Source organism: Nyctibius grandis, chromosome 24, assembly GCF_013368605.1.
Source record: "Nyctibius grandis isolate bNycGra1 chromosome 24, bNycGra1.pri, whole genome shotgun sequence".
NCBI lineage: Eukaryota > Metazoa > Chordata > Aves > Nyctibiiformes > Nyctibiidae > Nyctibius > Nyctibius grandis.
In genome coordinates, this window is record NC_090681.1 from 4,261,568 (window position 1) to 4,284,483 (window position 22,916).

General features: G+C 58.2%; 1 protein-coding gene across 2 annotated transcripts; it reads right to left on the reverse strand.

Annotated features, from left to right (window-relative positions):
* Positions 1–619: 619 nt before the first annotated feature.
* OPRD1 (opioid receptor delta 1) lies at positions 620–7,852 on the reverse strand. 2 transcript variants are annotated; one of them, XM_068417806.1, is made up of 3 exons: positions 7,644–7,852; positions 1,838–2,187; positions 620–1,152 (listed from the first exon to the last, which is right to left on the reverse strand). In XM_068417806.1, exons 1-3 carry the CDS (start codon positions 7,850–7,852, stop codon positions 620–622), a joined length of 1,092 nt encoding a protein of 363 aa, XP_068273907.1. The 2 variants fall into 2 exon arrangements, with proteins under 2 accessions (XP_068273907.1, XP_068273908.1); XM_068417807.1 differs by having other exon boundaries at positions 7,659–7,690.
* Positions 7,853–22,916: the final 15,064 nt, after the last annotated feature.

Here is a 22,916-nt window from a genome sequence, read left to right on the forward strand (position 1 = left end):
GTTTGAAGGACTCCAGTATTTCACCATGGATCTGGAGCTCTTTGATAACGCTGTCTCTGAAGCGGCATCGTTTTCTCTTCCCATCTCTGGTCATTTTTTGGACACAGCTTGGAGCAGGATGGAGTGAAGCCCCATGATGTGGCATCACCTCTCATCACAGTCTCTTCTGCCACAGGAGTGTGTCCCCTCTTGCCATGGGCTGCGGTGCCGTCTTGGCTCATGCAGGAGGAGAAGCACATGGTCACTGCAATCACGGTGTCCCAGGACACGTGGGCTTTGCCGACAGCCACTCGTTGGAGGGTGACAGCCCTGGCCAGAGGGACGGGGCTGCCGGCTCTCCCCGGCCGTGGTGGGAGCAGCAGCAGAGCAGGTTGTCTCTTGGCTTGGTCCTCTCCCTGCCGCTTGGTGAGTCCTGATTCCCCCCATTCTGGGTTCTCCAGGATGACAAAAGTCTTTGCAGTCGCTCTGCGGTCAGTCTGAACAAAACCCAGCGGCGTCATGGAGCAGCGCCCGGGCCACCGCTCTGCTAGAGCTCCGTGGTGGTGACCTGGGTGACTTCCGAGCGCAGGTCGTCCCCTCCGTGGCCCCGGCAGCCCCGCTGGAGGCTGCCCACATCTAGTCATGCCGGCTTGTTGCGGGCTTCGGAAGGGGTGCAGGTGGAGACGTGCTCCCGCGTGGTGTTTCTGGCGCGGGAGAAGCTGTTCTGGTCCCCGCGGGCTCGGAAGGGCAGGCAGAACTCTCGGAAACACCTCTTGAAATTTTCGTCCAGGAAAGCGTAAAGGACGGGGTTGAGGCTGCTGTTGGTGTAACCCAGGGCGATGCAGAAGTGCAGGCTGGCCACCACGTAGGGGTTCTTCTTGTCTATGTCCACCAGCGTCCAGACGATGACGAAGATGTGGATGGGCGTCCAACAGATGATGAAGGCCGCCACCACCACCAGCACCATGCGCGTGATGCGCCGCAGGTTGCGGTCCTTCTCCTTGGAGCCCGAGAGTAGGCGGACGCTCTTCAGGCGAAGGATCATCAGCCCGTAGCAGATGGTGATGACCAAGATGGGGACCATGAAGGCGAAGATAAAGACGCAGATCTTGGTCACAGTGTCCCAGTAGATGGGAGGATCGGGAAACTGGAGCGTGCACAGCACCATCCCGTCTGCGGGAGAGAGGATGATCAAAGAGGGAGCGGGTAGAGTGTCTGCTTGCTGCTTGGTCATGGCTGGACACATCCATGCTTATTAAAAGCACAAGGAGATGCGTGCCCACCTGCCAGCTCTTTGCAGAGATTCCCCAGGAGCTTTGTGCCACCAACCCCCTGCCCTTGGAGTGCCGATGGGATGTAGTGGGTGCAGTGACCCAGGGACTTGTTCCCTGCAGAGCCTCCTGGGCCATCCCCTCCTGGTCCTCCTCCCAACCCCCATGGTGGACATGTCCCTGTGTCACCTTACACTGAAACCTGTCTGCTCCTCAAGATGCCCAGAGCTGTCCCAGCAGCTGAGGGCTGGTGTCCTCACACAGGAGCTACAGATCTAGTGTGGGCCAGTTGGGGACTTTGCAATACCATTGGGGGTGTTTTTAGGCACCTGATTTGCACCCCGGGAGCTGGGGAGAGGCACTGGTTGGGCTGGAGGTGGGGGAGGACAATTTCTGGGACAGTTTCCAACCTCTGCAGCCAAGATGGAAAATAACACCGTGACGATTTTTCCATGCTTATGGTCCCATGGAAGGGTGCCCATCACCAAGCTCAAACCTGCTACAGGACCAGGTGACTTGGGTTTGACAGGTCACCCCCAGGATGGACAGATGGGACAGGAGGGGACCTTTCCCCAGAAACCACTTGCCTTTTGACTTGGTGACTGCCATGGCCATGATGGGCACCCCAATGAGTGAGGAGAGCACCCAGATGCAGACATTGATGATCTTGGCCTTGGCCGGCGTGCGGAAGTCCAAGGCCTTAACCGGGTGGCACACGGCGACGTAGCGGTCCACACTCATCATGGTGAGGGTGAAGATACTGGTGAACATGTTGTAGTAGTCAATGGAGAGCACGACTTTGCAGAGCAGCTCCCCGAAGGGCCAGGTCTCCATCAGGTACTTGGCGCTCTGGAAGGGCAACGTGCTGGTGGCCAAAGCGTCTGCCAGGGCCAGGTTGAAGATGTAGATGTTGGTGGCCGTCTTCATCTTGGTGTACCTGGGGGTGGCAGAGAAGGGAGCCGTTACAGGTGGTCAGGGCTGGCTTACCGTGCCCAAGTAGGTGTGTGTACATGCCGTGATGAGGAGGAGGCACAGCCTGGCTTTCCCTGGGTGGGCAAAGGTACGTCCTTGTGACGTGCCCTTCTGCAGCACCGATGTGCTCAGCGCCTTTGCAGGTGGACCAGGGAGCACGTTGTGAAAGTTCTTGTGTTCGTGTGTGGTTTTAGTGTGTGCTGAAGCGCCGGTGCCTGAGCACGGGGTTGCGTTCACACGCGGGACCTTATCCAGCACCTGCAGAACATGGCTTAGACCCTACCGAAGCGGTTGTCCCTTCCCCGAGCAGGGAGGTGACACCTGGCTGCCTTTATTCCAAGGAAAACTGAAGACATTTTCAGAGAAGTCACTTCTCCAATTAAATCGATTTACTCCATTTCCCCGAATCAGTTGCACAATGGCCTTTACCTCCCGAAACCTCCTTTATCTGATTTTCCACCCAGTAAATCGTGATTATCTTAGCTTGCTTCCCTGGCGAGTTTACTGGCAGGAATTGGATCGATTACCCCCGGAAACAGGCCATCTGGAAGGAGCCCAATTAGCCAGGCTGGAGCTCCAGAGCCTTGGGGGAAGCCTGGCTGCCTTGGCCACGGCTCGGGGGCACGGTGCTGCTTTCCCCGGGGCATTGGGCAAGGGCTGCGAGCCACCCGGGGCTGGCACATTGGCTCTGGTCCTTGTCACATCATGGTAGGAGAAACACCCGGTCCTGAGTGCCGAAACCCTTCCTGAAGGGATGAGGTGGTGGGTGCCGGGGCCGGTGGGGATGGGTGCGCGTCCTCAGAGCATCCAGCCCTGCAGCTCAAGGCGATGCTTTGAGTGGAGAGGTTGGTTTGAAGTGGATGCACGTCCCTGCTGCGGGGGGGGGATGTCGAGGGTCCCCGAAGGGCGACGCGGCGGGGTTGGGTCTGGGCAGCCCCCAGTTTGCCAGGCTGAGCTCAGTACTCCACCAGCAGCTCCAACCCTTCCCTCGCGCTCCCTCCCAGCCAAGTCCCCGTTGCTCAGAGCATCCTCCGCAGCCCCGAGCTCGTTTAGATGCACCCTAATTAATTAGCAAAAGTGTCAGTTTGAACAGTTTGAACACAAGCACGTCTGGGCATGACTAAACCTGGGTGTGACATACCCAGGCTGGGGCTCGGTCCTAGATAGAGCAGGGCTGAATTCGGCCCTGGTACAGGGGGAAAGATAACCCCTTGGCTGCCAGATGACAAGATACCGGCACAGCTCGTACAATAATCCCGTTACATGATCATAAAATCATCCCATGATCATAAAATCATCCCATGATGGGGTGCATGGAATAAATTGGGGTGAGGGATTGAGTAGCTCCCATCTCAGATGGTTGTTGCCACCTCGGCTGAAGACCAGGAGAGCGGGTTGGTGTAGGGAAGAGGTTCCTGGTGGCATCAATTCTCTTCCCTTCATCCTTCTCCCCACCTCAAAGGGTCAGGGGAACGTGGGTGGGGGCAGAGCCCCCCGGGTGATGCTGTTGGGGGAGTCAGGGGATGGAGGCTGCCAAAAACTCTTTATCTTGGGGAGAAAAGAGCAGCTCGGACCCAGCACCCAGCTCCAACAGCCTTCCCTCCTCCTTCACCCCCGCTGCAATCGTCAGCCCCTCGCCTGAGGGTGCAAACGTCGCAGTGGAACTTTTTATTTTTATTTTAAATACAGCATTAAAAAAAAAAAAAGGTCTTTTCCTTGAAAAGCCCTTTTCAGGTCGCTTTAGTGTTATTTTCCAAGCGCTTTTGCGAATGCATCTCTTAGCTTCATTCCAGGTTAAACAAAAAGCTGAGGATTTGTGTTATTGTCAGGTTTTTGCCTCACCTGGATTCAAAAATCGTCATTTTGGGTAGGTTTGTGCTTCTTTGATCTCTGCTTTTTGAGTAAAGTGGAAAAAAAATCAGTTATTCACGGCGTGCTGGGTAAAGCACTGCCAGCTGTGCCAGGGGTGGGGGGTCCGGGGGGTCCGGGGCTGTAGCCCCCTCCCCGGGCAGGATGGGGCTGTGCTGGTGTCAAACCCCCTGCACAGGGTGGGGGGGTCCATCGTGGTGACCCCCCCCCAGAGCTGCAAACGAAGCCGCTGCTCCAGGAAAGGTTTATCCCACAGCGAACCGGCTTCTGCTGCTGGAGCTCCCCGGGGCTGCCGAGCTCATCGCAATTAAGCGAGTGCCTTGATTGGGAAATTACGCACTTGAACGAAACAACCTGGAAGGTGCTGATGGAGAGATGAGGTTTGAGGGGACGGAGCTGGGACTCCCATGAAGGGACCCCCTCAGCTCTCTGAACCTCTCGGGGGGTAAAATAAGTGAAAAGAACTCGCAAAACTCCTGGGGCTGCTAAAAGCCACCGCCTCGGGCTTGAAGAGCCTGGCTTAACAGAGCCAGCGCCCAGCGAGGGGATGCCCTCGCAGCCTGGGCGGGAGCTGGCGGGGGGTTGATGGGCTCTGGGACGTGACACCAGGAGATGTCCCCAGGGCCACAAGGCCCAGCATCTCCCCATCAGCGAGGTCTGAGCCCATGTCACAGCCCTATCCCACATGGACACAGGTTTCCCCCAGTTGAGCCTAACTAGTCCCGGCCTAAACCCTGCCGACGTGGAGCGTCTCTGCCGATGACCCTGTGGATCTCCAGGCTGGGCTCTGCCCCTCCTGCCCCAGGGGCTCAGAGGATGATGGCGATGAGGAGGATGACGGCGTTTATTCATCTCTTGGGATGTTGAATTCCAGCATCGGCTGGTGGGTGGGAAAATGGAGGGGGCTAGAAACCACGGTGATGGGCTCTGCGGGTGCTGTAGAGTCAGGCTTTCTGAAGCAAGGCTACCGTTAGGCTACGCAGCGAGGGAATGAGGGAGGATGTTGTTGTTTGCATGCTAAAGCTTCTCTTTGAAACGCCTTCGCTCTGCTCTGAGAGCAGAACCAGCCGGAGGGGGTCTGATGACACCCATCCCTCACCGTGACACCGGCCGTGGCGTGTGGCTCTGCAACAATTAATTACCTTAATTTGCTTTTTCAGCCTAGGGCTGATTTTTTTTTTTAAAGGAAAAAAAAAAAAACCATCCAGTGTCGGGCAGGGTCAGTGAGTGACACCCCCGTCCCCATCCCCATCCACCCACCCTCTCGGGGGGGTTAAAAATACCCAGCAGAGCTCTGGGAAGAGCGGGGAGCCAGGCGCAAGGGTGATGGGCATGTTTCAGGCTGGTTTCCTTCCTCCCCCAGTGAGTCACCGCATTTATTTCGTGCACAGGCAGTGCCGGGCTGCGCTGACCTCCTGTAACGAATGGAAAGTGCTGGGGGGGGAGGATGGAAATGGTTAAAAATGGGAATTCTTGGGGTTTGCTTAAATCAAGCTCCAAGGTCTGGTTTGGCCCCCCCCGGGTTTGGCCCCAGCTGGGGTTACAGCAACCCCTGGGGCAATGGGAGTTGGGATTAATCCCCTGAATCCTGCCCCCTCCCCACCCAGAACAAGCCCCCTGCGGTGTGGGAGGGGGTGCTGGGACCCAGCGAGCGCACTGCTCCCTCCTGCCAGGCTGGAGGGGGTGACGTCCCTGCGCTGTCCCCGACAGCGGGGTGAGGGTGAGCACAGCTCCTGCCTCTGCTGGGGGGGGTCTGGGGCCACGGGGCCGGCGGTGCGCCCGCGGTCAGCAAGACCTGGCTTTATTGTCCCATGTTACCCGCAGCCAGGGCCACGTTAACCCGTCTCACCCAGAGAGGCTCAACCAGTGTCTCAGACAAAGACGTGGCTCGTACGGGCAGGAAATTTTGCACCCTGGAAGATGTGCCAGGCTGGCTGCGGCAGCGTCTCGCCGCGCCCCGTCTGCTAAAAATGGGGGGCGTTGGGATGCTGTTGGTTGTCCTGGGGTGCACAGACCCCGCAGCCCCCCCCTCCCTGCCCAGGGAAAGCCTGGACCTGCTCCAGCGCCTGCTTTCCCACTGTGATGCTGGGGTTCAGGGGCCTCCCGGGATGCTGGAGCTGGTACCTCGTGCTGGGGGGGCGGGGGACAGCTCGGCCATGGGGCGCTGGGGCTGGGCCTTGGGGAGCTGGGGCTGGGCCATGGGGCGCTGGGGCTGGGCCACGCGGGCTCCTGGGCTTGGTTGGAGAAAAGCAGGAGCCAGGCGGCTGCGGGAGGTGCCGACGGCACCGACACGAGCGGGTGGAAGGGGCTGGGGTGGGTAATTCCCTCCCTGGGCGTCTCGGGTCCCGGTGATGGGGTGGGGTGGGCACCAGCGGGAGCTGTGGGGTGGGGGCTCGGGGGTGAGCCCCTCCCTGCGCACAGGGCAGCTCTCAGCGGCGGCGTTTGTGTGTTGGGAACAAACACCCCAGCAGCGGGACCAGCCCCCGCTGCCCACGCAGGGGTGAGGAACGCGCGGCCCCGGGGTCGGGGTGCGGCCCCCAGCTCCCCCCCCCCAAACGCCAGCTCTCACGCACCCCCCGTGCTGCTCCGTGCACAGGCTTTGCTCTCTCCTCTCACACCACATCTGGACACCCTCCCCACACGTGTGCGCTCGCACACGCACCGTTCACATGCACGTCGCACCCGTCGGGTACACCCGTCTCGGGGCTACCTGCGCTAACCCCCTGCTACAAGCACCCGGTGCACACCCACCCTCACTCCTGGCTCACACCTGGTGCACACTCACTCCTGCTCCTGTCTCACTCCTGGTGCACACTCACTCCTGCTCCTGGGTCACACCCGGTGCACACTCACTCCTGCTCCTGTCTCACATCTGGTGCACACTCACTCCTGCTCCTGTCTCACTCCTGGTGCACACTCACTCCTGCTCCTGGGTCACACCCGGTGCACACTCACTCCTGTCCTGTCTCACACCCGGTGCACACTCACTCCTGCTCCTGTCTCACTCCTGGTGCACACTCACTCCTGCTCCTGTCTCACACCCGGTGCACACTCACCCTTGCTCCTGCTCCTGTCTCACACCCGGTGTACACTCACTTCTGCTCCTGTCTCACACCCGGTGCACACCCACCCTTGCTCCTATCTCACATCTGGTGCACACTCACTCCTGTCTCACACCCGATGCACACCCACACTCACTTCTGCTCCTGTCTCACACCTGGTGCACACTCACTCCTGGTGCACAATCACTTCTGCTCCTGTCTCACACCCGGTGCACACCCACCCTTGCTCCTGCTCCTGTCTCACACCCGGTGCACGTTCACACCTGGTGCACACTCACTTCTGCTCCTGTCTCACACCCGATGTACACTCCCTCCTGGTGCACACTCACACTTGGTGCTGTCACAGCACACACTCGGTCCCGGTGCACACTCGCTCCAGCTGCCGTCTCACACCTGACACACACCCACCCCCGGTGCACGCTGGCCCCCAGACACCCCCTCGCTCCCCTCCTCCCGGCCCCCCCGGCGCCGCGGGGTGCCCCGCTCTCACCTGACGATGCCGTACATGACGAGGACGTTGCCCAGCAGCCCCACGACGCACACCACGGAGTAGAGCGCGGTGATGACGATGGCGATGAGGATGGAGCTGACGTTCTTGGCCCGCTGCGGCCCCGTGTCGTTGGCCCAGGCGGTACCGTTGCCCCAGGCGGTGCCGGCGGCCGTGGGCAGCTCCGTGGGCAGCTCCGTGGGCAGCTCCATGGCCCGCGGGCAGCCCCGGCCCCGCCGCTGCCGCCGAGCGCATCCGAGCGCCGAGGGTTCGAGTCCCGCTCCCGCCCGGCGCCGCCGCCGCCCGCTCCCCCCCGCCGCCCGGGGACGCCTTATAAAGGCGGCGGGTCCCCGAGCACGTGGGGCCGGGGCTGGCCCTGCCCCCTGCCTGCCTCCCTCCCCTTGTCCCTGCCTTCCCCCCCTCACCCCCCGACAGGTCCTTGTCGCCCTCCCCGGTCTCTGCCCCCCCCCACCCCTCCGGTCCTACCTGCCTTTCTCCCCCCAGGTCCCTACCTGCGTCCTCCCCACCTCTCGCTGTCTCACTCCCCTCCCCCCATTCCTGCCTACCCCCCCCCCACCCTCGGTCCCTGCCTTCCCAGCCCCTGCTTGATACCCCCCACCCCAAACCCTGCCTTCCTTCCCACCCCCCACGACCCTACCTGCAACCCCCCCCCGCCATCCATCCCTGCCTCTCCCCCATCCCTGCCTGCCTCCCCCTCCCCAATCCCTGTCTGTTCCCCCCCCTCCATCCCTGCCTCCCCCCGCCATCCCTGCCTGTCCCCATCTCTCCCTGTCCCCCTCCTCCGGAGCCGGTGAGCGCTGCAGGGGCTGCCCCGAGCATCCCGGGGGGGTCCTGGGCTTGCGGAGGGGGGGTGATGTATCTCGGCGCTATGGCTGGTTTGGGTTTTCTTTGTCTGGAACAAGAGGGGGGGGGCGGACAAACATCCCCCTTGTCCCCAAAGCAAAGCTGGGGGCTCTCCGATCCCCCCCCACCCTGTGCCTTTTCTCCCCCTCCTGCTCTCCCTCTATATGGTGGGGAGGTTTGGGGGGTGCTGAGGAGGTTTGGGGGGGTATTGCAGGGGGATTTGGGAGGGATGCTGTGGGGTGGGGGCTTGGGGAGGCAATTGGAGGGGGGCTGTCGGTGGGGGGCTTTAGAGGGATGCTGGGGGGGGGAGATTTGTGGGGAGGGATGTGGGGGTTGCTGTGGGGTGAGGGATTTGGGGGGGATGCTGAAGAGGGACTTGGGGAGCAATGCTGGGGGGCTTAGGAGGGATGTTGGGGGGGATAAAGAGGGATGCTGGGGGGATAAGGAGGGATGTTGGGGATAAGGAGGGGTGTTGGGGGGATAAGGAGGGGCGTTGGGGGGATAAGGAGGGAAGCTGTTGCAGGATGAGGGTTTTAGGGGGATGCTGCAGGGTGGGGGTGCAAACACGGACCCATCAGCACCCTCTGCTCAGCAGACCTGGGCTTTGTGGGATGCTGAGGGTCACCTTCCCTGTACCAAGGATGCTTACCACCCTTGGGGCAGGATCCCCCCCTCCTCTGGCAGGTCTCCCCCCTTTTCAGGGTCTGCAAAGCAGAGAGGCAGGAGCCTCATTTTTCCTGGAGACCCGGTGGATGTGGGGGGCTGTGGGAAGCTGGTTTTGGGGTGCTTCCATCACCTCTTCGCCTTGGGGATGGATTAATTCATTGCCCTGTGCCCTGGGACAGAGCTGGCTCAGCCAGGGAGAACAATTCGCTGCAATTTTGGGTGTTTTTGGCTCAGGGGGGACGGAGCAGGGGACACAGGACATGGAGGACAGGCCAGCAGCAGGTTCAGTCCTGGAGATGGGGTTTTCAGCTCCTGCAGTATCGAAGCACCCAGTTATTTCATCAAGAGCCTCATAAAACCTCCTAGGAGGAATTAATTAACAGCTTTTCATTCATCCGATGGTTCAGAGGGTAACCAGCTCCCGGGCTGCTGACCGAGGAGGCAGCAATGGGTTTTGGTGGCAGCGGTCCCGGGTTCATCCCAAAGGGCTGGTGGGATGGGTACTGGTCCGAACTGGGAGCACCGGGATGGCTGTAATGTGCTGTAGCTGCTTTAGGTCCTGCACTTTCCATCCTCACACAATGCTTCTGCTCGGAGGGTGTTTCCATCCCTGCGCTGGGTTTTGCCAGGAGGTCCCAGGCGGGGCAGAGGGTACCTCTGGGTTTAAAGGGGTTTAAACACCTTTCCCAGGGTGAAAACACCCTCCCAGGCCCAGGGCGAGGCGGTGAGCGGCTGCTGTGCACGGCTCTGACGCAGTCTGGCTGCCGATGGCTCCTGGCAGGAGGGAAACGTCGGGTCGGGGAGAGCAAACCAGCTCTGAGCGTGGCTGAGGAGCTCTTTGGGAGACGGCTCATCCCTCCGCTTGGCTCCCGGCGCAGCCGGAGCCCCCGCGCTGACCCTTTGCCAAGGGGTTATCGGCGAAGGACTAATCATCCTGGCAGGTTCCAGCAAACACGTCCTCTCGGCTCAGCTTGGGCATTTTATTTATTTTATTTTTTTTTTTTTTTATCCACCGGAATGTTAAAAATAAACCCAGCGGATACATCAAACAAATGGAAAAATCTTTAAAGGGTTTTTGCTGTTCATTCGGTTGTCGCTGCTCCACTTGCAGAGCTGGGCCATTGCCGTGGATATCGGCTCCAAAACTGGGGAAACTGAGGCAGGGAGGTCACACTGGAGGGGAGAGCGCTGCTGGGCAGCCCCCAGGCAGGAGCGAGGGTGCTCGGGCAGCTGGGATGTCTCTCTGCACCCTGAATTTTATTGATGTCACTTTATTTTGGCTTGAGTCTCCTGTGGGGATTGCTCCTCTTAGGAAGCTCTCCGTCGCATCGCCTTGGCTCATATTTTCTCCTCCACGCCGTGGGTAACGGGGGGATGCTGCTTCTCCCACCTCCCCCAAACAGCCCCTGCTCGGGGGAGAGGAGTTAAATCAAATCGAGGTGGCGAGAGCGATGCTGAGGCCGTTAAGGAGGAAAATTCATGGTGCTCATCCCCCCGGGTCCATCGGGGGGGGATTTACAGCCACGGCTGCTCACGGCGGCGGTTTGATTTACTCCGAGGCTGCAAACTCGACGAAGTGTATTTCACCATGGGAAGACCCTCTTCCCCTCTGGAATTTATTGGTTTTAATTAAAATAGCCGTAAAAATAACCCGCAAGAGCTGTGAATCTGCGGCAGGACTCCAGTCAAAATCCGTGGGAGTCTCTGGAGGTTAATGGAGGAGGAAAAAGGGGGGAGATGGTTTGTCCCCAAAGATTTTTCAGGAGCTCAGGAGGACGTTGAGCCTCCGTACGTGCCGCTCACCTTGTCTGGCCGTGGTCACATCGGAGAGAGCCTTGCACTGGGGCTCCGGCAGCGTCTTGTGCCGATGGCTGTGGGGGCAAGGTGGGAGCCAGCTCACCAGGGCAGCTCTGCCAGGTATATAATGACAATAATATCAATATATATTTTTAAAATATTTTTTAAAATATATTTTAAATCTTAAAAATATAAAAAAATATATATAAAAATATAAAGTATATTTATTTTTATATATATAAATATAATTTAAATATAGGTTTGGCCTCCAGCTTGAGTCCTGCCTGCGACAATTCAGGGCTGTGATGCCTAGAGGGGAAGCTACGATTTTTATCCCCCTTCCCTGGTGCTTGACTTCCCTTTTTTACTAGATCTTTTTTTGCCCAGATCCTAAGAAGCAGTGCTGGGGTAACCACCTGCGATGGCTTTCAGTGGGGCTGAGGGTTGCTTTGGGCAAGGAGCAGCCCCAGGTGGATGCAGGGGCTTTCCCTGGCTGGCATTGCAGCTCGTGTGCCGCTTTCTCCCCTCCCGAAGCTGGATAAGCAGTTTTTTTGTGTTGCCTTTACAGCAAATACCGCTCAGACCTGGAGCTCAGCACCTGCGCTCGATCCTGCGGGGACGGGGACCCACTGAAATGCCACGCTGGGGGCTGCATCCTCGTCCCATCCTCGTCCCCTGACCCTTTTGAATGTCCTGGCAGGAACCGGTGCCCGATAATACCCACAGGCAGGGACACACCATGCGTGTAGGTATGTTTTTTTCTCCATCTCCTCACCTGCTTTTCCACTTGCCCTCGATGAAACAGTTTGTGAGGCTGTTTGTCGATGGCCCACCACATCCCCAGTGCTCAAGAGGAGCCAAACTAACCCCATTGCACCAGCAAATGAATAAAACCCCTCAAAAATCAGATGCCACTCAAAGTTTCCTGAATGCATTTCATCTGTGCCAAGAGAGGGGTTTCCTTTGCAGGGCTTTGCTCTTGGTAGCAAAGGAAGGAAGGAAGGACCATGGGACGGGGAGGCAACGGCTGCTGCCGAGCCCACCAGCTCCTCTCCCTTCGCCTGCCCTCGGGGTGCGAGCCCGTCGCGGGGGGTCTGTGGGTGAAGCTTAAAAATAGCAGGATGAATAAGAAGAGCTGGGAGGGGGCTCGTCACGCGAGGAGGCAGCTGGGCTAAGCGAGGCAGGCAGCAACCTGGGAGCTAAAATAGCTCCTGCTGCTGCAGGAGCCGTGCTGGGACGGCTCGAGGCTGAGCTGCCTGGGTTTCCAGGTCAAAGATGAGAAGTTGAAGGTGGAAATGCATGTGGGTGCTGCAGCACCCAGAAAAACCACGTGGAAAAAGAGCGGGGTTGAGGTCGCACCCTGTGGGTGCTGCAGGAGGGCTGACGGGGTGCTCTGCCCAGCACCTCCCCGAGCCAGAGAGCCAAGGCTGTACCCAGCCTCCCATGGGGAAGCTGCACTGGAAGCAAGGCACGAGGAGCACCAGGGAAGGGCCCTAACGAATCCTCCGTGATTAACGAAGCTTCCGGGTCGGGGCTGAGTGTGACAGTCCCGCTGCCACGTGGCTGCCAGAGCTGCACGGTCCCTGCAGACCCTGGGTACCCTTTGGGCATCCTGGGGAGGGGATGGGTGCTGGGTGCTGGGTGCTGGGACCAGCACCAGCCTTGGGGAGAGGCAGGGACCAGGTTACATGGTGGTGAGAGCTGTCCCATGTGCAAGCTGGGTCTTACCAAATGGAAGTGTGTCCGTCCATCCCTCCATCCATCCATCCATCCCCTTATATGATACCCCAGCCCCTACAGCTGGGATTTCCCCACCCCATCCTAATTCAGCCCCTTCAGGCAGGTGGGATGGATGCACTCGAAGGGTTTCTGCCTCTCATCGCATCTAGGAGAAAACCCAAGAGGTCGGTGCGATGGTGGCACCTGGATGCAGCCCAGCTCATGATGAACCACGTTTTGGGGGGGGTCTGTTTGCACCCACCTCCCCGTGTTTAGCAGGATGATGTGGGGCATGCGCAGAACCACACCTTGGGGAATCGCAGCAGCAAACCTCACCCTGTTTTCTGTAGGGCTGAGATGTTTTGGGGCTTGCAAGAAAGGGACCGAATGGACCAGATGCTCCACAAGCATCAGCCCAACCGCACCGGTACCCACCGAGCTGCAGGTCCAGGCTGCTCCCCGCGGCTCCCCGGGGCTCATCGCTTCCCCTCCCTCCGCCGACAGCTCCAGGTAAATTAGCCTTGAAGAGGAAAACGGGCTGATTTGTGTATTTTGTTATTTCCATGTCAACATATCTGAGTGTTTTCATACCTTGTGGGGCAGCTGCTGGGAAAGAACAAAGCCCGTCCATCAGGGGAGTTAAAATTAGATGAGATTCTTCCCTGCCTTGCCGTTACGCGTGGCTGAATGGCGAGAGGGAGGGTTGGGTTTTTTTTTTGCAGCATTATTTCCTCCGCATTGTGTGCGGGGAGACTGTCCCTGAGGACAGGGTATCTGCACAGCGGTGGATGTGCTGCGAGATGGCTGGGGTTGGAGCTGCCTCGGGGGGGTTGGGTGGGAAATCTCAGCTCGAGGGGTGATGCCACCGGTGTCCCTGAGATGTTCTCAGTGTCCCTGAGTTGTTCTCGGTGTCCCCAGGGCACAAGGGTGTCTGTCCCCTCGCCGAGCTGGGGACGGTGCCAGCCTGCCCTGAGCCCCCTGCTCCCACCCAGGGTTGGGTGCACCGAGGGTCCTTACAAATACAGGGTGGGTGCATCAGCTGCATCACCCTGTTCCCTTGAAAAATGCCTCCAAACTGATTGATTATTATTTTATTTGAGGCATTATCGAACCCTTTTCCTTCACCCAGCCTTATGCCTGGCCCCATAGCAGGGACGGGGACGGGGCCAGCGTGTGGCTCATGGGCATCGCCAGCCTCCCCGAGCCGCGCTGGCAGCAAAGGACGCTGCACCATGCGCCATCCCCAGAGCCTCAATCCCCACAAGAGCCTTTTTTTTCCCCTGATTGTTGCTTATTTAGGTATTTTCACCCCCACCCCCCGCTCCGCTCGGCGCTGACAATGGAGCGTTGATTGGGAGCTGGCAGCGGCTTTCGGGGAGCTGTCGGAGGTGGCATCGCTGCTCTCCATCCGACGCGCGTCCGTCGGGAGCGTTAACAACCTCTGAGTCATCTCCTAAATGAACCAGCTCTGGAAGGGGGGGAGCCAGGGCGGGATGCTGCTCCCAGCCCGAGCTGTGCTGGAAAAATAAAGCTTCGAGCTGCTGGTGGAGGGAATCGATGTGAGCGTGAGCCCTGGGCTCCCCGAAGGGGCTGGGGCTGGGTTGTCCTGGACAAGGAGCAGGTCACTCGAGGCTGGGACATGGGGACCGTGTGTCCTGGTGCCTGTGACTGGCTGGGACATGGGGACTGTGTGTCCTGGTGCCTGTGGTGGGTTGTGACATGCTGGAGGGATGAGGGCTCCATGTGCGTGTGTGCAGACACGCGTGTTGCACTACCAAGGGACAAGGAGGAGTTTCACGGCCAAGTTTCCCAAGGGAACAAGGTCCATTTGTCTCCCACAGGTCTGAAAGGGCATTTGCTGGCTCCTGTTGCTGTACCAGCAGGACAGGAGTTAGACCCAGGCCAGACCTGGGTTAGACCCCCTGGGCTACCTTCATCTGCCCTCATCATGGAGGAGACAGCTTTCCTTCTCAGCATATAAAGTATTTACTTTTTCTGCAGCTTTTTATCTTCCTGCCACAACACCCAGAGCAGGGGGATGCTCCTGCCATGACCCACAGTCCCCACAGCCGAGCCATCACCAGCACATCCACCGCAGAGCCGGTGCTGGGCTGGGCTGAACACCCATCGATTCACCTCCTCCGAGGGCTCCGGGGCTGCAGGGGGGGGAAGCTGGTGTCGTCTTTGATGTTGTGAATCCAGGTCAGCACTAACCCAGCTGCAATCCTGCTGCTCACTGTGCCTCCTGCTCCGGGCGCAGAGCTCTGTTCTCCCTTGTACTTGTTCACCTTCCTCCAAGTGTCCATGGGATGAGTTGGGTTGGGGTTGGGAGAGGAGAGGAAATCTCCTCTGGGTGGAAAACCAGTGGCAAAGCGCAGGAGGGTTTGGTTGAGGTTTGTGTTTGGGCTGAAGGATGGAGATTTGGGTGGCTCGGACCTGGAGGCATCAGTGTGAGGAGCTGCAGAAGGAGCATCCAGCTCCCACCAGCACTTTGCTTTCGTGCTAGTGAGTCCTTCAAGGCACCGAGATGTGAAGGTCAGGGAAGAAATGGCATGTGATTGAGCACTGGTGGTTTACGGGGTGTTTTATACATGTGATTAAGGCTCTTTTCCTGGCTAGCTGGGAGCCTGCTTGCAATACCCAGCCCGGTCCAGGCAGGGTGGCTGCCTGGCCGTTGGGCAGCACAGGGACCAGCACGTCCCCACCACAGCGTGGGTTCGCAGGCAGCGGGTTCTGGAGGGATGCTTGGGTTTGTGGCAGGATCCTGGGAGGTTTTGAAAGGTGCTCAGCGGGTCCTGAAGGCAGGACTTACTGCGGGGAATCAGGCTGCAGCATCCCTCACCTGCATAGATTTGGTCCTGGACATCAGGAGCGGTGATGGCCAGTTCAGCGCTGGGGCAGGACTCGCTCCAAAAAGCTCAGGATTATTTCCTTGACATTTTGATCAAACTCTGAAGGGCTCAAGAGTTGGGACCAGCCAGAGCCAGGCTGGACACAGGCTTGGCCAGAGCCCAAGCAAAGCCCTTTGGTCACCAACCAGCTGCCTGTTTTCCACCCAGCTCTTCCCTGGCTTGTCCACGCCGAGGCTCCTGGGCAAAGGGCAGAGCAGAAGAGCCACCACCACCACTTGTCAGCTGGGTGATTTCTTTTGAAACATCTTCCCTATATCAGGAGGCATTTCAGCCCCAGGGTGCCTCGAGCAACGCAGACACAGGGACCATCCCGTACCCACGCACATCTTTGGGCTTTGGAGGTGCCCAGCCTCTTCCTTGGGAGCTGCAACCACCAGTAGAACGTATGGGAAGCTCCATGTCTACGGCACCGGTCCCTCCACCCCCGCTGGGTGTTAAACACAGCCCTAAGGTAAGGACTTGCCTATTTCTCATGGTGGCACTTGTGCATCCTCCTTTCCGGGGTGCTGTGAATGTGTGCAAGTGCCTGGTGAGGAGCAGGAGCCAAGAACCTGCCCTCAGAGAAGGTGATGAACCTTCCCACCCTCATCAGAGAGCTGCAGAAGATGCATGGCACCATTCACGGCGATGCCACCCCTGCCACGGCTGCCCCGGCCAGTCCCCTCCTCCAGCCCTTTGCCAGCACCAGGGATTTTGCTTTGCTTCGCTTCCAAACCAGATGCCCGCTGCCATCTGTCCTGGCTTGTCCTGGCAGCCTCAGGAGAGCACCCAGGGTGGGCAGCACCTCCTCCATCCAAAGGGACACAGATGGTGGCCACCTTGGGCCACCTGCTTCCCTCACCGCTGCCAGGGGCAATGCCAAGCCTTGGGCAGAGCTGCTGCCAGTGTTGCTGGTCCATCGGCCAGCACCGGGAGCCTCCGGAGACCAGGGGGATGGTCCGGCTCTTCTGTGGCCATGGTGTTATCCAGGGAAAAGTGGGAATGACAGTGAGGGCTGGGCTGGGGGGTGCCAGCACCCGTGTTTGGGTCTTTACTAGCAGAGAGGAGACACCCAGACCTGTCCAAGCTGGGGTGGCTTAAACTAGGACTTGAAGCCCATCAGCAATGGGTCTTGGAAATCCCCGGAGCTGCGAGAGGCCGGCATGCACACAAGCACCACCAAGGCGCCGGAGGGATGCTGGGCACCCCTGAACGGGTGTTTTGGGCATCCCGAGGGTGAGCTGCCAGCACCACGGTGCTGGAGGAAGAGGAGCGGCGCCAGCGAAGGCTGCTGCGCTCAGCCGTCGCCTGGTCGGGCTTCTCCTGGCTCCAAAGGCAGCTCCCCCTCCTCCAGCCGCTCCAGCCTGCAGAACCTGCGACAGCTGATCCCAGAAGGTGATTTATCTCTCCCCCCCTCTCTCCATTTCCCTTTCTTCTCCTGAAAGCCCCACAAATCCACCCATCTCAGAGACGTGCAGGATCTTCCTCCCACCCGCTCCCACTCTTCCTCCCCAAAGCCATCACAGCCCGGCACGAAGTCGGGGACAGACTCAGCTCCAGGTCACCCTGCTTGTCTCCATCCCCTTCCCACATGCTGCCACTTTGGGAAGGCATTTTCAGGGAAGATTTCTGCTCTGATTATCGGGTTGGGGTTGGTTTTTTTTCTGGAGCCCTGCAAACGTGCAGGTCTGAGCCGGCCTGTCCCTGGGGAGCGCTTGGCCAGCCCAGCCTGCGGTTAAATAAAGAATAGTAATAAGGAAAAATTGAAAGAGGTGGTTTAATGATTGGAATAGCTCTTCTTCCATATCTGTCTGCCTATCTAAACATAGACATATATTTTTCCAAACACAAAATGCCAGCGTCCCGCTCGGAGCCAGGTGAAGCGGCTGAGAGCCAAACACAAGTATTTAAAAGCAATATGAAATGACCGATGCCTAACGAAACCCTGGGGCTGAAGGAAGCGCTCTGCCCAGGGGAAATGTTTATTTACAAAGGAGAAGAAAACAGATTTGTTTTCCCCCCCCAGTTCCCAAGGTTTTGGCTGCAGCAGTTTGGGGGAGAGGATGGGTTTGATGGATAAATCCCTTCTCGCTCCCCGGAGGCAGAGCCACGTCGGGTGCAGCCCTGGCTGAGCTAAAACACTGTTGATTTAAGGGATTTTTTTGTTGTTGTTTGAGGTTTTATCTCACCCCTCCCATGAAAATGCGGCTGTACATCTCCCATGGCATGGCAGGGAGATAAGGGGGTGGCCGTGGTCCCCGTGAGCTGGGGACCCTCCTGTCCCCATCGTCACAGCAACGCTCACGGATGCGGCTGAGCGACGCGGCGCAGCATCTGCCCGTAACCACCTTCAAGGTGTTGCTCCAACCTGATTCCCAACCCCAGGATGGATTTTTTTTTTTCCCCACCAGCCTGATGGCAAAACCCATCCTCCTCCTGCCCGCAGAGACACCAGCTACTGGGGGAGGGGGGAAGAAAACCATTAATAATTGTGCTCCGTTAATGACTTGAAATGTTCCCAGGCTCAGCGCTCCCATTTCTCTGCTAAACGAGCCTCTCTCCTTGCCCACCCAACAGCAACCCCCCCCTCACCGTGGCCTTGGGACCGCAGCTGTGGGTGGATGACAAGGGGACAGTTTGTCTTTGCTGTAGCCAAGATTTCTTAGGAGCGAAGCAATTTCTCCTCTCGCCTTGTGCTTCCACCTCCCTGCGTATCCAAGCGCGGCCGGGATCCTCGCGGCGCCTGCATGACTCACCGCGGCAGCACCGTTAAGGGCATTATTAGCACATGATTCCTCCCGGGGGCTCCGCATCGCCCGTCACCGGGCGGTTTTATATTCAGAGCAGCTCTCCTGCCCCAAGGAAATATCACTTTTTACCTGCAAAAACGGCCAGGCAGAGGGAACGCGTCCCCTTGGTGGAGGGGACAGGCGGAGACGGGCGCTGGACCGCAGTGGGTGATGCAGGGACCGAAGGGATGCACGCAGGGTGGCACAGCCTTGCCGGTGCCCACGTTTGTGGCGTGACACGTGTATGCCTCAAGCTTCACCAGGGGAGGTTCAGGTTGGACATTAGGAAGCATTTCTTCTCAGCAAGGGTCATTAGCCACTGGAAGGGGCTGCCCAGGGAGGTGGTGGAGTCACCATCTCTGGAGGGGTTTAAGAAAAGCCTGGACATGGCACTTAGTGCCCTGGTCTAGTTGCCATGGTGGTGTCAGGGCAATGGTTGGACTCAATGATCCCAGAGGGCTCTTCCAACCTCATTGATTCTGTGATTCCAACATAAAATCACTGCCCTCACCCCGAGTTGTTGCTGAAGCGGGTCCCTCCCCGACAGCAGCTCGGTCACCCCTTTAACCACAACCCCGGTGCAGCGGGCGGTTGCCGTTAGCTCCCTAATTACACACCGCGCTCGGCCAGGCTGCTTTGCAGAGTACAATTAATTAGCGTTTGCTTCCCTGACGGTTGCTGACCCTGCCAGACTCCAGGAGTAAATTGCCTGCTGTGGGTAAGGGCTTTGCTCGGTGGTGGCACAGCTCCTGGGCGAGCGCTTCGTTACGGGACGAGCTATTTATATTTTTACTTTGGAAAGACAAGACGGCTCGTTGGCAGAACGTGGCCTTGGGTGGCAGCTGCTCTCGGCTTTCAGGGACCTCGGAGAAAGGAGGTTGGGGGTGAACCAGAGCTTGGGCACAACCCCGACCTGCCATCCTGGGGTGATTTATTATTGCTCAAGGAAATCATGGGCCAGGGATGGTGCAAAGACACTTTGGGGACATTGCAGACAAGCAAACTGGGGTTAGAAAACATGCAAAGATCATTTATTTTCTGGCGGGTCCATGCGGTGGGATGCGGAGGACCAGGGGATGGGGATGAGCCTTGAACACCCAACGCAGCTCCCCAGCCCCTTCCTCTTCCCCACCCCCCTGGGTGCTCTGCCTGCACCCAAACCTGCCCCAAACCGTCCTAATTCAGCGACCAAACCCCCCCCTGCTCCCCACGCCTTTCCTCCAGCCGCGTGGCACTTCATTATATCACTAAAGATTAATCTGCTGCTCTTAATTGCCAAGCGCCCGAGAGCTCCTGGCAGGGAGAAAAATCAGTGTCAGGCGAAAAAGCCAAAGTGGGATTTTTTTTTTCTCCCCATAATATTTAGGTCAATTTACTGACGTGGGGATGGGAATTCGTGTGGTTTGGGGGAGCAGGGGGTGGGTTTATAGCGTTTCTTGGGGTGTTTTCCCTGGCATCTCCTCCATCCCAGAGCCGAGAGGGACGAGCGTGCGTGGCTCCAGCTGAAAGATTGATTTTTATAGGGGTTTTTTTTTTGCTTTTAATGGAGGATCTTTGCTCAGTTCTTGTTCAGTTAAGGCAGGGGAATAAAAAAGTCTCTGCCAAGTGCTGTGATCTTAGGAAGGCTGAGCTCAAAGCGCTCTGCAGACTCAGCAAACCTCTTTTTGGCCGCGAAACAAAAGGGCACGGGGTTTTTCTTTAGGAAAAGTATATTCTGTAATTTTCCATGCGACACGTTTCATTTGAGAAGCAAAGGTTTGGGTCCAGCTTGGCCTCATTTGATGCACTTAATCATTAAAAGCTTGGAGGGATGATTTAGGGCACTGCAGAATTGCACCCCTACAACCTAATGAATCATTCCCCTCCGATGGATTGCAGATGTTGCAGGTGACAAACTGATTTTTTCCCACTGTTTTGCAGGGAAAAAAAAGAAAAATACCCAGTCAGCCCCAATCTGTAGCTTTACTCTGAGTATTTTGGCTTGGCAGGGGCAGAGCCGGGCTCGGCGGCGGGGCTGGCTTGGGCAATCGCTGTATTTTTTTCGGGGCTGATTCACTCGCATCAAGGCAAAGCAATGAAGGGAAAAGGAAATTGCTCAGTTCGCATCCCAGCCTGGAGCTGGAGCCAGCGCTGAGCAGCTCAGTGATTTCATTTTTCCCTTATTTTAGTGATGTTGGTGTGTTATTCAGCGTCCTGCTGTGATTGCTCCCTATATCCCTGCCCGGCTCCTCCAGATATTTAGGGATCCACCACACCCCCGCATCCTTTGATAAGTGGTACCCATGGGATCCAGCCCCAAATCCCCGCACGCCCCATCCTACCCCCGGAGCGGAGGCAGCACCTTGTGCTCAGGAAAACCAGAGCTTTAGGGGTTTAATTGAAATAAAAAGTCCCCAAAAAGGCCATCAGCTGAGCGCTTGAAAGGCTCTGACGGAGCCACGGCTCAAAGTAGATGCAGCAGATGTGGGTCCCCTAAAACATTTAGGGTCTCTGTAGCTCTTGCTTCCATCTAGCATCGAGTCCCAGGCTGGAGCTGGGGCTGCTCGGCTTTGGGGTGTTCACAAACCCGTGGGGATTTGGGGAGTAGTTGTTGGGGTCCCTGAGTCCCGCAACGCTCCGATGCATCATCCCTGTATTGGGGCGGGGGGACAGCAGGTGCCTTTCCCAGCTCACTGGTGCACGAGGAGTTTTCTGGGCTCCCCCCACCCTGCTCAGCACCCTCAGCATCATTCCTGCCCATCCCTAAACAACCTCAGCACTGCGTTTTCCTGCTTTTTTAAAGCAAATCATCTCAATCCATGAGCAGGGCTGGCCCCTTCCCCTGTCCCCCACCACGGGGCACGGTCCCCACCATGCCGAGCATCACCTTGGGGCCATCAAGCTGATTGCTCAGCTTGCCAAGTAAGCACCTCCACAGCTGCTCTGCGCCAGTGCCCAGAGAGGGCAACCACAGAATCACAGAATTACAGAATCAATGAGGTTGGAAGAGCCCTCTGGGATCATCGAGTCCAACCATTGCCCTGACACCACCATGGCAACTAGACCAGGGCACTAAGTGCCATGTCCAGCCTTTTCTTAAACCCCTCCAGAGATGGTGACTCCACCACCTCCCTGGGCAGCCCCTTCCAATGCCTAATGACCCTTGCTGAGAAGAAATGCTTCCTAATGTCCAACCTGAACCTCCCCTGGCCAAGCTTGAGGCTGTGTCCTCTTGTCCTATCGCTGGTTGCCTGGGAGAAGAGGCCGACTCCCACTTCACTACAACCTCCCTTCAGGTAGTTGTAGACTGCACTAAGGTCACCTCTGAGCCTCCTCTTCTCCAGGCTAAACACCCCCAGCTCCCTCAGCCGTTCCTTGTAGCTCAGACCCTCCAGACCCTTCACCAGCTTGGTCACCCTCCTCTGGACTCGCTCCAACACCTCAACATTTCTCTTGAAGTGCGGTTGAAGTTGATGTTGGTGTCCCCACGGGGACATGGGGCAGAGCCTCCTGAGCTATAGGGAAGAGGGAAAATAAAACAGCTGAGGAAGCTACGGATAACTATCGTTGGGTTTGCAGGCGCTGGAAGGCTCGTGGGACGCCAGGACCTCATGGCTAATTGTGGGGCAGCCCTAACAAAGTCAGGCTCGCAGATCTTCGGGTCCATCCTTGAGCCGAGGGCTCTGCCACATCCCAGGTCCAGGGCTCGTCTGCAAGCCCTGAGGGAGCAGGGTGAGCCCCGTGCTCAGCACCACATGGATGTGCCAGCCCAAGGGCATGGTGAGGTGTCGGTGTGTGCCCCGCTGTCCCCTCATTCCTCACCCTGGCAGTGCCAGGACGTGCCCTCGGCCATCCTGACACGCACCAGATCGCGGTGCCGCAGCCCACGGCGTGCACGGGGTTGGGTTTAATCAGTAGATCCAGAGATGCTCCCATGGGCCAGACCCCAATCTGGAGATGCTCCCATGCCCCCACACCACTGCCAGCCTCCTGGGAGGGGGCCGTGCAGCCACGGCATCACCCCAGAGAGGGTCCAGGGGGGCTGAGGGTGGGTCCTGCTGCCCAGGATGGAGGGGCCCACGCTGAGGGGTAAAGGCCAGCTCCAGAACTGCATTAATTTGGTTAAATCCTCACACAATTCACCACCAGCTGCTCCATCCCCTTCCCAAGAAGCCCAAGCGAGCCCTGGCCGAGGTTGCCCCCCAGGACCAGCCCTCCCAGAGGGGGCTCAGGACCCACCATCTCCCACTCCATCCCCACAGACAGGGACCCACCACCGTGCTTTGGGGACCAGCGAGCAGGGCTGGGGGGGGTCAACGAGGCATCGAGCGAGAGGATGGGGAAATGGGGTTGCCAAGGAAACGGCTGAACAGCAAAGTGCTGATTGTTGGGGGTTTTTTTGTCAAGGCTGGAAAAAAATGCGGGGGAGAAGGGCAGCGGCGAAGCCCCGCAACACGGGCGAGCCAGGGTGGGGGTCGGGGGGGGCTGAACCCCAGGATTGCAAACCAAAATGTGGGTGCTCAGGGGTGTGTGAGCTTCACCCCGCTTCAGACAGCAGCTGGTGACGCAGA